Genomic DNA, 15,239 nt, shown 5'->3' with positions numbered 1-15,239 from the left:
ACAAGACATCAGAATAACTTCCACATATATTTCAGTTAGACATAATTTTATAGTTGTGCTCTTAATTTTATTGATTTATATTTATAAGAAATAAATTTAAATCTAGAAGTATTAGCTAATCGTCATTTCCCTAATCAAATTAATCAAGAACAATTTTAGACCCATATAATTAGCATTCAAAATCCAAAATTAGATACATAAACATAAAAGGAGATTCTACTGTGTGCGCATGTTCATACATAAACATAATTACAGTTCAAATCTGTCTTTCTTTTTGAGTTTTGAAAATAATAATAAACATAAAAGGAGATTCTACTGTCTTTCTTTAATGTCTTCCTCAAGAAGCCCCAAAGAAATCTTCTGTGTCAAACCTGTGTATCAGATAGGGGTTGAGAGTCAATGCATTTTTTTCCCAATTGGGAAGGGGAAGGAAGAAAAATGAAAAAGAAAAGTAAGAAAAATGCTACTCCAACGATCAAGAAATAATTTGCAGAGTAGCTTTGTCCTATTGAAATAATAATTTTACCATCAAGATTATATGATTATGGAAAGATCATCAAACTGTCAACAATCATGAGAATTTTCAAGAGTTTACCTGAGTACACTCTATCAAGCACACGGGGAACAACACAGAAAATAGTTGGTTTTAGTTCCCAACTCATCAATTAACAATTTACATCCTACAGCCATTGAGTAAATGATGGTCATATTCCAAATCCAAAGTTCAACTTTTGTGTGGGGGGGGGGGGGGGGGGATCAAACAAATCCAAAGTTTAATTATTACATCAAATGTTCATTTCATAATGACAGATATACATATACTACATATACTTACCCCACGCCAGAAACCATTGAAGCACCATGCCTATGAATATCTCCTCAATGGTCCTAAAAAAAGTATGTGCGAGTGGAAGGTAAGATATGTATACATCCTTTTCTTAATAGGAAGTTCAAAGCTCTGAGTTTGATCCTGTGGCAGTATTAAAAATTGAATTAGGAATGGGAAACACAAAATATTCAAAGCAAAGACATAATTAATTCCTTGAGGTCATGACTGAAATTAACCTCAGAAAAATAAATTCCAATGTATATGATTCTGTATAAATTGGTCAAACCAAACAATCCCCAAGTTTCCATTTACAAGATATCCTTATATTTTCATTTCCATTGCACAAAAAAGTTATATTCATTAATTGCTGTAACAAAGACATAAAAATGAATGCTTCTTTCTAAAGCACAAGCATTTTAGGAAAGAAAGGAGAGAATCAACAAAACTTACTCTTGAGATACTTTGTTGCATTTGGAATGTCTTGAATAGCTGAAAAGTTTCAAAACAAATATTTGGGTGAGACTAACTGTTTACAAAAGATTGTACACAACTCTCAAATCCTTCCTAACAATTAAACTGCTATAAAACAGAGGGCTTAGATAGGAGAACCTCAGGTATCTTCTTCTCTTCTGCAAGTGCAATTGAGACCTCTGAATGGCATATAATAAACTCTATAGCCCCAACACCTGTGTCATATGAATGAGAGTGTCAAAGCAACTGAAAATTATAAGTTTAATTTGAAAAATGAATTTTTGTACAATGAGATATTCTCCCAGTACCATGCACCATTTGAATTTACTGCATGCAGTAAACTTCAAAAAACATATCATTGTTAGAAAAGTTATATATCACAATTTTAGGTACCGGACAAGTTTCAGTGTAAGTTCTTTACTTGCATTATTTTAAAAGGACTTTGTTCGTAAATAAGTGGAACTCTCTGCAAAGAGTAGATATTCAATATAAGAAACAAAGCTTCAATCTAGAAATACCTTATTCTCCATTAAGCTCAATAAGGACTACAAAAATCCAACTACCAAAGAAACAATATAGTAGAAATAGAAATAACAATAGATACTCAGCGCAAAAAAGAAACAAAAATCAACATATCAACATCTAAATAATACAATAGAAACCTCCAACATATAGAGTGAGCAGAAAAATCAAGATGGAAAAAACTCACCAGAAAACAAGGGAAGCAAATTCAAAAATAAAATGTACCTGCGTGCTCATAATCCATTCTGCAGAATTGGCACCATAAATACCACATTTTACACCCTGCAAATCAGCAATATATGAATTAAGCTGAAATGAACAAATTGCTAGAAACTATAAATATAATCATATGCAAATATGAAATATCAAAATCATATAAAATAAGGATATCCATGTCAAAGAACCAAGCACTTGAACTCACATGACCATGGTTCTGATTCACTCTTGAGCTATTCATGCACATGCAGATAGCCACATTACCAAGAACATATGGTCATATGTCTCACATTACCATGGTTCTATTTTGAACGAAATAGCTATCCGCCTCCTATCCTATTGAAACAGAATTGTTTAAAATATGTCATATGACGCAGCGATTGAGGTGAGGAACCATGTTTCCCCAGAGCCAGAGGTGGAGGACGCCGGAGTTGCTTCGTTGGCGAATCCAAAGGTAATCAGATGCTGCATGTCTTAATTATATGGAGTATTATGTAACATGAAACATATGATATATCACTTAACGACCGCAATTGTTGGACCAACGATACTAACCCTGCCGTAGGCGTTAAGGGTCATGTCGTCACCTTCTACTCTTACTTCCTCATGTCCAAAGTGTGACTGATTACTATTACTATGCTAAAGCATGGTTACGTTCTTTACTTGCTTTGTGTCACCGCACAAACAAGAAAATTTTCTTGCTTTTTAAATTTCGTATTTTCAGTTCCACTTAAATTGTATGTCTCTCCTTTTCCTTAGCTTTCATGGAGCGTTTCTAGTTCTTCATTAACTCTCTTGTTCAATTCTTCTTCTTCTTTTTTTATGAAAATTTCTTAGATTTTTTTATTTAAATAATTAGAGGCTTGTGACAAATTCGGAATGCAAAATGATTTTAAAGGTTCAAAGGTAGCAAGCAAATCTGAAAATGTGAGTAAATGTGAAAGATTTTATGGCAAGTGAGATTAAAGTTTCATAGATCGATAATTTTTTTAAAATAAATTTGTAATTTTGTGTGAAATATGATATTTTAATTGATAGTTTTATGTATAAAAGGTGAATTACACCTTTTCGTTTTGAAAATTTTCTTTTTATCAGATTTCTCTTCTTCTTTCTTATATGTCTTTCTTGATTTCCTCATCTTTTTTCTAATTTAAATTAATTTCCTACTCTATTTTTCAATCTCACGTGATTTTCTCTTATTTCTTTTTAAACATTTTTTAATTATTATTAGTATGAAGTCTACCTCCAGCTTTTCTACTTTTGCTTTATGTTCTTCAGGAAGCAGCCGGACCTCATCAATCAATTGGATACACTAGGAGACATTCTCAGGGGACACAAATTCCAATTCCTAATAATAACCTTGCATATTTATGTTTGAATAAATCTCCTGTAATATATTACTAATAATCTTATTATTAAATGAAAAAATATTAAATATATATTTTTTAATTTTATTACTTTGTAAGAAGTATTACAAGCATCTCATATATACATTTTTTTAAATTATCCCCAAATAATATAGCCAAATCTGTTCAATAAATACGAGGATGATACAAATACTCTACCACTCTACTTATACATTGCCTATTATTATCATCCCCAAAAGTAACAAATGTTAGGACACTTATTAGTACCAAAATCTGCTTGAAGTATACTGCATGCAAAGTTTTGTTCTAAATTATATATACTGTACCTGACTAATCATATAAGAAGCTTGGTTCCAATTAAATGCGAAATAACTGAGGATGCATCGATCAAACTCATCAATAAATTTCTGGCATAAAGTAGTAGGGTCCTTCTGATCAGCAAGATATTCAAGGATGCTTTCCAAACACTTCTAATAATAATAACAGCAATTGCTCCCTCTGCCGCATTTGGAGAAGAGGTAAACCTGTAATCATATGTAAGCTCTTCCCACTGTTTAATGTCCCTCTTCGCAAATATTATAATATGTTCATCGCCATTAACACTTATAACTCTGGAATAGCAATTTGGCTGCACTCAAACAAAAATTATAAGCAATTATTTTTTTCTTTAGCAACCAAAATAAGGCTGAATGAATTCTTCCATAAATAAACAAGTTGAATTGCAATATTTACAAACTAATGTCAAAAGCATAGGAGTCAATTCCATATAGTGGCACAGAGCAGCCATATAGAAGGTAGCAAGATGACATGTATTTAGAAGTCAAGGTACGCATTACATAAATTCTGACGAGAGAGAAGCTCTGATCCAGAATTGAATCCCACATAGCTTGTGTCAAATTCTTTCTTAAACATGAGTCGCCTAATATTTGAACAGAGATTTAGCTCACATATAGCATCTAATAAACAACTAAGTACCAGTATATTGTTAATCCCACATAGCTTTTTCCCTTTTTTCTTTTTATCTAATGTTTTCCTCTGAAAGCCAGTGGAAATAATAATAATAATAATTTACCTGGATCTATTCCATCAGTGTTTGGAGAGTCAACTGGAGCAAGAATGGTCAGCCCTTGAATTATAATGTCACTGCAGAGATAGGGGATAATAAGAATAAAAGAAAATACTGTGAATTAAGATTAATCCACCAACTGTCTAATCAACCTTGTTTAGTTATGGCAAAAAACAAATACATCCTAACCCTAACTCTTTCAATCAGCATTTCTCTCTCTAAAATTTGTCTCCAAATCACAAACACACCCATTCCACACACACACAATACAAATATTAATTGACCTTTCAATAAATGAGTGGTCCCTACAACTCCTTTTGAATCTAACTGACTCATTTTAAAACTCATAGCTAATTGTATCTAGTTGTGTAGCAATCACCACTACTCAAAACAAAACAAAAAAGAAAAAAATAAAAAAGAATGAACTACAAAGTAGGGGTTCAGTTAAACCATTCACAATCAACATTCTTATTTCAATTCAAATTTCAAAATAAAACTCAGCAAGTAACGGCAACATGCCATGTAACCTGCGCATCAATCCCAAACCCTATGTTAATTGTCGCGTGTCCAGAACGAAGAAGAAGAAGATGATGATGTATCATATGGCTACACACTCTCTTTACCCAAACACGAACAGATAAACACGCAAACCAAGGGCATGGAAATCGAACTATTACATTATATATGCAACAAGTCAGGCAAAGTATAAATAAAAACAAATAATAATATAATAATATACAAAAGCTGAAGCATATAGAAAATTGAATCAAGTTCAGATAAGTTTGCAATGTAACTGAAATTTCTCCTGATGCGTTAATCAATCAATCAAATTATTCTTCGTGGTGTAAAACACGTAAGAAGAAGAAAAAAAGATGGGAAAATGAAAAAGAAAAGGGAAATTGTGAAGGAATTGCAAAAAAGAAAAAAAAAGGAAAAGCGTGATTGAGGAATTGCCTGAGAGAAGAAGGGAAACAAACGGGGAAAGGAAGAAAAGAGAGAAGGGATCTAGCTTGTAATGTTGGGGCAGACGGATGTGTTTTCAATGTTTGCGTCTGCGGGTTATTTTGGTGAAACTAAACTAGTACCTTCTCTGCATCAATTCAAAGGCCCGGTCCATAATCCAAAGGCTTGTGGCCATTTTGGAGTTTGATTTCAAGATAAAATGAATATCATTGTTGAAACTAACAAGAAATTGCCATAAAAAATAATGTTAATCTAAATTAATCCATAAAAATAATAATCTAAATTAAAATTTAATATTACTAATTAATATATTTTATCTTTAAAATTTTGAACAATTATTAACTAAAAATTAATTTAAATTAAATGGTTATTTTTTGAGATTGAGTATTTACTAAAAAAAAACAAGAGATTAATATTCAAATTTAAACAGTCTTAAAGAGTTTTACCTACGCCAACAATTGTAGGTATAAGACTTTTGAGGGTATACCTACATCAACCAATTATAGGCACATGTTTTATGAAGTTTTATCTACATCAGGTAGTTGTAGGTATAAGTTTTTTAGAATTTTGCCTACACTGTGCTTTTGTGGGTAGTAATCCTTTTGAGTTTTACCTACACTAATCAACCATAGGCACAAGTTTTTTGAAGTTTTACCTACACAATGTAATTGTAGGTAGAAGTCTTTTTTCAGTTTTAATGAATTTACTTACACCAAATAATGGTTGGCACAAATGGTTGAGTTTTACCTACATTAGTCACTTGTAGGTAGAAGTATTTTTGAGATTTAACTACACTAATTAATGTCTGTAGGAAAAAGGCGTCCGTAGGCTTAGGTCATTTTTCTTGTAGTGAATGCTTATGGACATCTTTCTTCATATGGGGCCAATAAAAGTTTTCTTTCAGTAAGACAAGGGTCTTGTCTATCCCAAAATGGCCCATGAGGCCACCCTCATGGCTCTGTTTCACAAATAATTTCCTGATGGATCCTTGGGATATGCAAAGCTTTCCCTTTTTGAACAAATACCCGTCAGCCAAATAGAACCCATCTTAAGCCTTTTGCCCATAACTCTCATAAATAGGAGAGAAATGTTCATCTGAAGTGTTATACCCTAATTTTGTCAGGGGACTGTCATTCATTGATTCTCGCTAGCCAAACTGTGTTGTTCGACACCAGTCTCTGGCTCGCCTAGGTGAGCCAATTGCTTCATGCCTAAGTCTCAGCTTGCCTGGGTGAGCTGCAGGTCCACCAAAATGCCATTTTTGGATATAAATAGGCATGAAGGGGGCTGAGTAAAGGGTTCCAAGGTTCAGCATTGAAGGATATTGAGAGAATTGAGAGAGAAGAAGAAGAAAGAAGAGAAAATGAAGCCGAGGCGCTACTGAATCACGACCGTGATTGACCCCTACATTGTTCCTTGTTCAGTGTTCTTCGTGTGGTCGTCGATTAGTTTTGTTTTTGATATTTGAATGTGATCTATGCACCCTTATGGGTCCCCCTTGTGTTTTGTGCATATTCATTTCCTCCATCTATCATCGGTGATCTCATTTTCTTTGTAAAGTTCAATCTTAACTGATCACAATTGTTGTAAAGTTATCTTTAAAGAGGTTGGAAGTTAACGAACGAAACCAAGATAAAATCAACTCATAACTAACTACTTTTTATCAAATATCACTTGAGATCATTTCAAGGTCCAACTCCTTAACGGTTCTCTCCTCTTTTCAAAAGTTAAAACATCATTTCAAGGTCCAACGCTTTAAACGACCTTTTTGTTCACAATTAAAATGAATCTTTCAAAAAGCATAAAACCAACTTAACACACAAAACATTCAGACTTAAAGAACAGGTCTGAATTCCTCATCGCACCTGAGGATATGTAGGAGCAAGGGCAACACCCTTGTTAACCCAAAAAAAATAAAGAAACATAAAAAAGAAAACAACATAATTTTGAAGTTACATTATGTACACTCGATTAAAGGTTGTCGTCCATTGTGACGGGCGTGTATACCTTCCCCGTGCAAAAACAACTCCCGAACCCTTCTTTTCAAAATTTACAGACCCCCTTTTTGGTTTTTCTAACGTTTTCGTCGAATAGGACAAAATGGGCACATATTATATTTTTAATCACTAAAATTTTTAGGATTTTTTATTCTAGTCCCTAATAAAAAATTAAGGAACATTGACTAGTAAGAAAAAGTACAGGTATTACAAATAGAAATCCTAAAAAGTTTAGAGACTAAAAAGACAGTAAACCACAAACTTTTTTTATAATGTGTAAGTCATTGATGATATTTGAGATGAAAATCTGGTTGTCTCATGCGCACAAAAGCTTCAAGAATAAAGATCAGATTAAAGTATAAAAGAAAAATCTTTAAATCATTAAATGCCATCGTTCTTTTATTCACTTGCCATTTATTATTTATTTAATGTAAAATTTAATGAAATCCATAACTTATTTGGATTGAAGCCAAAAACATAAGATCTGATTCAGTGCAAATCCGTGTTCCTTTACTTTTCGAGAAAAATTTACTTCCTTAGAAAATGTCGCATGCGATGTGCAACCCAGCAATGGTGAGTAGGAGTGTTCTAGGGTCCCAAACGAGTTCAAAATCGGTGACAGAGACAATGAGTGGTTCCCACGAGTTTGTGATCAAGGGTTACTCACTAACGAAAGGAATGGGCATTGGGAAATACATCGTGAGTGAGACTTTCATAGTGGGAGGGTTCCAATGGGCCATATACTTTTTCCCTGATGGTAGGGACCCCAAAGATAATGCGGCTTATGTCTCTGTCTTCGTTGCACTCCAATCCAAGAGCACCAACGTTCGTGCGTTGTTCGATCTCACGTTGCTCGACCTATGCAAGAAAGGAGAGCACAAGGTTCATAGCCACTTCAGTCACTCCCTCACGATTGGGCCTTACACTCTCATAAACCATGGCAGCATGTGGTTAGTGTTAGTGTTTTCTTTATTTTTATTTTTAGAAAATAAATATTGAAATGTATCTTAGTTTTTTAATATTTTAAAATTTAGTTTTAGTCTCTATACAAACTTATTATATTCGTATGTCCAACATTTATGTAAACAATATAGTCTTTAAAATAAAGCAAAGTGTTATTGATTTTTCTTTTAATCTTTTTTCACTATTGTCAGGGGTTAAAGAGATAGCTCTTTTATTAGAATATAAGCCATAAAAATTAAATTTTCAAAGGAACTAGAGAACCTTGTGATTTTGGTGATATGATTTGGATATCATCATGATTTATTAGCTCTTGTATCCATTTTTGTGGTGTACATTAAGTAGTGATCAATGATGCACTTGTTGTGTAATAGGGGCTATACGCGGTTTTTCAAACGGAGACACCTTGAGACGTCAATTTTTCTCAAGGATGACTGCTTGAAGATAAATTGCACTATTGCGGTTTTAGTGTCGTCCATAGATTCTTCTCAGTTAAACACAATACAGGTTCCTGAATCTGATATTGGTGAACATTTTGGGATGTTGTTAGAGGATGAGGAATCATTTGATGTTACTTTCTCGGTTGGTGGAGAAAGGTTTTATGCTCATAATCTTGTTTTGGCAGCTCGATCAACCATGTTTGAAACTCAATTTTTTAATGCGTTGAAGAAGGATGATTAGGAGATAGTTGTTATTGACATGGAACCTAAGGTTTTCAAGGTGTCACATTCATTAAAAGTTCCTCTTTTTCTCTATACCTTTGTAGCTGTTTTTTGTTCCACACAAGATATATGCTATTTAATTCAGTTAAACTCTGGCCTATCGTTTGGTTGGCTATCTAATTTTAATCGTGTTCTATGTTGAGCAGGCTTTACTTCATTTTGTTTATAGAGACACTCTTTTGGAAGATGAAGAGCTCTTTATGTTGGATTCGTCATTCTTTCCTTCGTTGTCTGAATCATTTATAGCAAAGTTGTTAGCTGCCGGAGAAAAGTATGGTTTGCCAAGACTAATGTTGATGTGTGAATCTATACTTTGTAAAGACATATCTGTAGATTCTGTTGCCTATATTTTTGCTCTTGCGGACCGTTATTGTGCTACCCACTTGAAGTCCATGTGTCAAAAATTTTCTGCTGAAAACTTTGATGGTGAGTTTCCATGCTTAACTTTCAAACCCAACTCTACATTTGAGTTCATAGCCAATTACTTCTTAGCTTGTAATATATTTTCATCATTTTGGTGTCTACATTATTTGTTAGTTGACAGTTGATTCTCATATCATTTCTTTCATTATTATGTCTATTGCAGCGGTGATGCATTCTGATGGTTGAGTATCTTAAGAAAAATTGCCCATTACTGCAATCAGAACTGCTAAAGACTGGAGTAGGATGCGAGAAAGAATTTAGTTGAGAGGGAAAATACTAAATTGTATGTGCTTAATCCAAGGTCTAGTTTAGAGGAGTGACGACCTAAGATCCAAGGTTGGAAGAGACCAGAAAAATATAAAAGAAGATTATATATATAGTTTTGCAGTAATCTTTTTATATATTATATTATGTTACTTTATAAATGAATTGAAATTACATTCTTCTATAATGTCTCTATTTTATATGTCTAAATTAAAATGCGGTATGTGATTATAAAGAGTATTTTCTTTGTTTTTTTTTCCCTGTGTTACATTTAAAATTCATGTTAATGAATTTGTGGCTCACTATTACAAATCAGCATGCATGTGATAGAGATTCTCAACCCTTTGTCCTTTCTTTTGGAAATACATTTCACACACTTTCTCTATAATTAGGCCAAAGGTATCTTTCTCTCTCGTATGTTACCACATCTTCAAGTTTCATCCAAAATTTCCAAATTTCTTTGTCTCCCTCACCTAGTAAACTATTCAAGCTCCATCCACCATCAGTTCGTGACTATCTTTGCAATTCAGCAGCAAAATTTTGCACTCACCATGAGTATTCTTGCTTCTTTCATCTATCTATTTTTCTACTCTGCTTTACTTGCACTCTCTCTCTACTCTCACCCACAGGTTTTACCACCGCAACCAGCGGGTACAATCGCTGGTCATAACCATTTTTCGTCACACCGGCATTGCTCAGTTTGTGCAGTTTCCAACTCTGAACAGTCAGAAACTTCTACCCCCTCTTAGTTTTTTTTTTTTCATATCCTTTCCCCCTGCACATTGGATATGCCCTCCATCCTCTCTTCACCAAACTTTCACGCTGCAACAGCGTGCTCCACCAGAGAGACTCTGAATTTGGGTCCAACACCGCATTGAAAGTCATCGTTGTGACTCACAATGCCCAGTGCGGCATCAATCTGTGAGCTGATGAGATACAGAGAAGAGAGAAAGGATATACGGGAACCGAGAATGTGATCACTAAGGAGAGAGAAATAGGATACATGAATTATGGAGGAGAGAAAATTGAGATTTTATTTTAATTAAATGTATAAAATTTCTTTAATACCCTGAAATAATTAATTTACATTTAAAAAAAATAGATTTTTTGTCCTAAATATTTTGGTGTACAATACTAAGATTGTTTTCGTAATTACTTGTTATCTAAAAGTTTAAAAAATACAAAATTAAAATAAAAGGTAAAATCTGATTTCAAGATTGAAAAAACTGTCACTTATTGATGCTTTCAAGAAAGGAATAACTTCAGATTCACTTTGGAGTGTTCTTTACTCATGAAACCATTCTACCTTGGAAGATACCCAGTTGTGTCCATTGTAGCTACAAAAAATAAACTCATCAGCATCTTCACGAGTATATCCTGATATGTTTGCATTGTGAAGGGAACATATGTTTTACACCCTACATGGCCTCAAAATGTTGAGGAATCTAAGCCCTTCTTCTGTATCGTCTGTTTTACAAATTCTAAACAAAATCTCACCTTGGCTGGTAGGTTCCCGAATCACATCTATTCTCACCATCATTGAATCTTGTTAACTTACATCATATCCTCTTCCTATGTTTTCGTAATTTCCATCTTGTTTTCTTTTTTCCTTGTCAACCTTCTTTGTTGTTTTGAATCTTTATTTGTTCCTATTAACCAGGTGGCATTGAAAAAACCTATATAACATCTTCAAAGTAACACTTGTCGTAACTTTGATGAATGAAAAACTTGTGAGAAACACTTCAAAGTTCAACTTCTCTCTCTAATCTCCTTCAATTCCCACACCTCGCCCCCCCCCCTCCCCCTCTCTCTGGTATTCTCTTCCTCCATTGAAGCTTCCTCTTTAAGCTTCTTATCCAAGCCACTCTCTTGGTGGTGAAGCTTCTCCTTCCATGACTTATTCTCTAGTGGATGACGTCTCCTCTAACCTCTTCTCCTTTATCTTTCGCTGCAATTCCATGACTAAAAATCACCATTGAAGGACCTTATTGAAGCTCAAAGATCCAGCCTCCATAGAAGCTTCATAAGCAAGCTTCCAACAAGTGGTATCAGAGCACAAGAGCTTCAAGTAGGTGCTCCTTAAACCTCCACTAATTTTCAGCTTTACTTTCTCCTCCATTGTTGTTTCTTCGTTTCTTTCCATGTATCTCCTCACGTGTCTTGTGCTGAATGTTGTTAACATAATTTTTTAGAAGTTCCACCAATTAAGCTTGCTATAGAAGCTAGATTTGATTTTCTATGGCTCAAATTCCTTGTTCTTGTTCTTGAACCATGAATTGTGTTGAGTTTAGGTTCCTTTGAGTTTTATATTGTCAATTTTTTTGGCTGAAACCTAAACCATAAAATTCTTACAAAAACATTAAAGTAGAAGAAAACCTCAAAAATCTAGAATGACATATTCACCTATTGTAGTTTTGTCATAAAAGTCATGTCTAGTCATGAAACTTGTCACGTAAGATTTCTTATGTTGTGTTGAATTTTATTTTTCTTGTTTCTTTGTCTAACTCATTTGTTCATGAGTGTATGAAATTTTTTTAGCCTATAATTTTATTTGAGTCAAATCTTTCATGTTAATTAGTCCTTAACATGTTCATGCATAATTCTTAGAGAGTCTTTGATTGTGAACCTTTTCTTGAACTTTTAGGTTTCCTTATGATTGTGTCTATTGTGAATTTGAGTTTTGGTGATTGAATTACTGGCTGAAATTTTGATCCTAAGTGAATGTTGAACTCCTAAAGTTGTGGTAAATAGGCCTAGTGAATTTAACATACATAGGAAAGTTGAAAGTAAACCAATGGAAATCAATATACCATGCTTAAAAAAATTCAAAGTCTGAAATCGCTGGTGCTGGCAGCTTGAACATACGAACTTATAAAAATTACTGGGAATTTGTCACTTTGAATTTTAAGCTGAACTTTTTACTGAATTTCCTTGGCATATAGAAAAAAATTATATAAAAAGAACCAAGTGATTTGGATAAAATAAAAAAATAAGAAATATCATACAAGTTGACAGGAAAAATAAAAAGAAGTGAGAATGGAAGTGTGCTTATTGTTTTGGCTCAAAATTTGTTCCTTATGGAAAATTCATATAATAAGTAGAGGCCTAAATATGTTCTTGGTCCTTTTAAGTTTGTGTTTTTTGATATTTGGTCATTGTGTTCATTTTTCTAATTTTAGTCCTTATAATAAGTTTATGCTTTTCAAATTTTGGTTCCTATAAGTTTTTTGCTCATTTTTAATCCTTGTAAGTTTATGTTTTTCAAAAATGAACAAAATATCTTACAGTAGGAACAAAAAATGAGCACAATATCTTACAGAAAAAAAAATTGAAAAAGAGCGAACAAGGACTAAAATTAGAAAAATGAACTTACAGGAACCAGAAAAACATTAATTTACAGGGACCAAAAGCATATTTAGGTATAGGTATTTTCAATAACTTGATTTTTACATAAAAATAGTTGTAAAGTTAACTTATTTTAAAGACTGGCATTTTAAAATAACCTACTTCACTCATTTGTCATTTTCGTTTACCTCTATTCGATCTTGGCTTTTGCTGTTCTGCACTTCTGCTACACTAACGCAAAAACCACTGAGGAGAGCCCCATCACGGCAACGAATAACAGCACCACCACCACGGAATCACAGAGGCAAAGAACAACGCTACCACCGCAGAGAACCCCATCACGACGACGAAGAACAATACCACCACCGCGGAGACAATATCTTAGAAGATGCAGCTATATTACCTCCAGAGTTAAGACAATATCTTCCAACTATGTTGACATTAAGACAATATTTTGACATGTTATTAAGACAATATCTTCCAACTTTTACTAGCTTAATAAAATATGGTGTTCTTTGGATATGTTAAGAGTTGCTGCACCGACTATAGTAAGACAATTTACAAATATTTAATATTTAGTTCAATCTAAAATTATTGCTTCCAGAAACATTAGATTATTCTGGTATATGTAATCTAGAGTTATCATGTTACATACTTATTACACAAACATTATAGAAAGTTCTAAAATGGGTAACTTTCCTCTAATAAATCTTGTATGGTTTACTATTTCTTCAACGGTTATAGTAATTTTATTTTATTCTTATTTCAGAATTTATGCATAAGGCTCCAGTGCCGCCTCAGAGTTTGATAGTCACTGTTTTCGGTGTGTTGAGCACCAGCAGCGCTTCGAGGCCATCAAGGGATGGTCTTTCCACAGGGAGAGGCGTGTCCAGCTCAGGGAAGACAACTATCCTGACTTCCAGGGAGATATCTCTCGCAGACATTGGGCACGACTAGTGACCCCTTTGGCTAAATTTGACCCGGAGATAGTCATAGAATTTTATGCTAATGCCTGGCCAACTGAGGAGGGGGTTCAGGACATGCGCTCACGGGTGAGGGGTCACTGGGTCCCCTTTGATGCAAATGTCAGTAGCCAGTTCTTGGGCGACCCACTGATTTTGAAGGAAGATCAGCAGTGTGAATTCAGCCAGAGGAGGAGCTAGGCAGACGGTTTCGATGAGAAAGCCATCGCCCAACTACTGTGCATACCAGGGCAGGATTTCGCCCGGACCGCTGCAGGGAGGCAGGTACGGATTATGCGCACCAGCATGACTACCTTGACCCAGATATGGATGACACTGCTGCATAGCAATGTCTTGCCGAGCGACCACAACTTTGACCTCCCTCTGCCTAAGTGTCAGTTGGTGTATGCCATCCTGACGCAGATGAGCGTTCACATGGCCCAAGTGATTGCTGATGTCATTTATTTGTTTGCAGGAATAGCGCCTACTAGGCACCCTCTGGACCCAGAGAAGTCCAACAGGGCCTTGGGGTTTCCGGCTCTGATCACGGGCCTCTGCCAGTCCTACGGAGTTCCTATCACCCCCAGCAAGGTAATCCGACCACTGATCACCCGAGTCTTCATCGAGAAGTACTGCACGCCTAGGCAGGCGCAGGGCAACGCACATCAGGACGCGGGTGCACCGCCACCACCTCGGCAAGCCGATTCGGTTGGGCCACTGCGCGTGGAGCGATATATATATCATTTGGTTCGCCAGCAGGCGGCCTAACACCATGGACAGGTAAAGATACATGAGTGTCTCTATCGGTTCAGCCTCAGTCAGCAGGGCCAGGGTTCCGCCCCTTTTGTATGTCGTACCCCAGAGCAGTTTGGGGCTAAGGTCGCATGGCCTGGTGACTAGCCCGATGCCCAGGCAGGGGAGGACCCTACTGGATCCCCGGGTGAGGCGGATTAATCCCGTATGGATGAGGATATGAATGACCTGCTCGGTTTCTTGCGAGGGAGCGGAGCCACATGACCAAGGTCGCTGCACTTTTTTTGTGATTAACACTACTGCTTTCAGTTATTGTTTTTGTTGTCATCTAACATTACTGCTTTCAATTATTGTTTTTGTTTCCGCTATGACCTGGCAT

The 15,239-nt window shown here is 35.1% G+C and overlaps 1 protein-coding gene and 1 long non-coding RNA gene across 3 annotated transcripts; one reads left to right on the top strand and one right to left on the bottom strand.

Annotated features, from left to right (window-relative positions):
* Positions 1 to 1,608: 1,608 nt before the first annotated feature.
* On the bottom strand, positions 1,609 to 4,574 carry LOC114398279. 2 transcript variants are annotated; one of them, XR_003663566.1, is made up of 3 exons: positions 4,478 to 4,574; positions 3,732 to 4,033; positions 1,609 to 2,104 (listed from the first exon to the last, which is right to left on the bottom strand). It is a non-coding gene; the product is annotated as an uncharacterized LOC114398279 (long non-coding RNA). The 2 variants fall into 2 exon arrangements; XR_003663565.1 differs by lacking the exon at positions 1,609 to 2,104 and having other exon boundaries at positions 3,645 to 4,033; positions 4,478 to 4,572.
* Positions 4,575 to 7,907: 3,333 nt separating this feature from the next.
* LOC114398299 (BTB/POZ and MATH domain-containing protein 4-like) lies at positions 7,908 to 9,557 on the top strand. The gene is made up of 3 exons (XM_028360481.1): positions 7,908 to 8,381; positions 8,766 to 9,111; positions 9,260 to 9,557. Exons 1-2 carry the CDS (start codon positions 7,975 to 7,977, stop codon positions 9,070 to 9,072), a joined length of 714 nt encoding a protein of 237 aa, XP_028216282.1. The 5' UTR covers positions 7,908 to 7,974; the 3' UTR covers positions 9,073 to 9,111; positions 9,260 to 9,557.
* The last annotated feature ends 5,682 nt before the right edge of the window (positions 9,558 to 15,239 follow it).

Source organism: Glycine soja, chromosome 19 (genome assembly GCF_004193775.1).
Source record: "Glycine soja cultivar W05 chromosome 19, ASM419377v2, whole genome shotgun sequence".
In the NCBI taxonomy this organism is placed as follows: domain Eukaryota; kingdom Viridiplantae; phylum Streptophyta; class Magnoliopsida; order Fabales; family Fabaceae; genus Glycine; species Glycine soja.
The sequence above is the reverse complement of the archived record's forward strand: the minus strand, read 5'-3'. Positions and strand labels throughout refer to the sequence as shown.

Excerpts from the sequence above, each read along its gene's own strand:
- LOC114398299 (XM_028360481.1), top strand. The coding sequence starts at position 7,975 with ATGTCGCATGCGATGTGCAACCCAGCAATGGTGAGTAGGAGTGTTCTA. Across the intron at positions 8,382-8,765 it reads ATAAACCATGGCAGCATGTG|GGGCTATACGCGGTTTTTCA; the intron begins GTTAGTGTTAGT and ends GTTGTGTAATAG.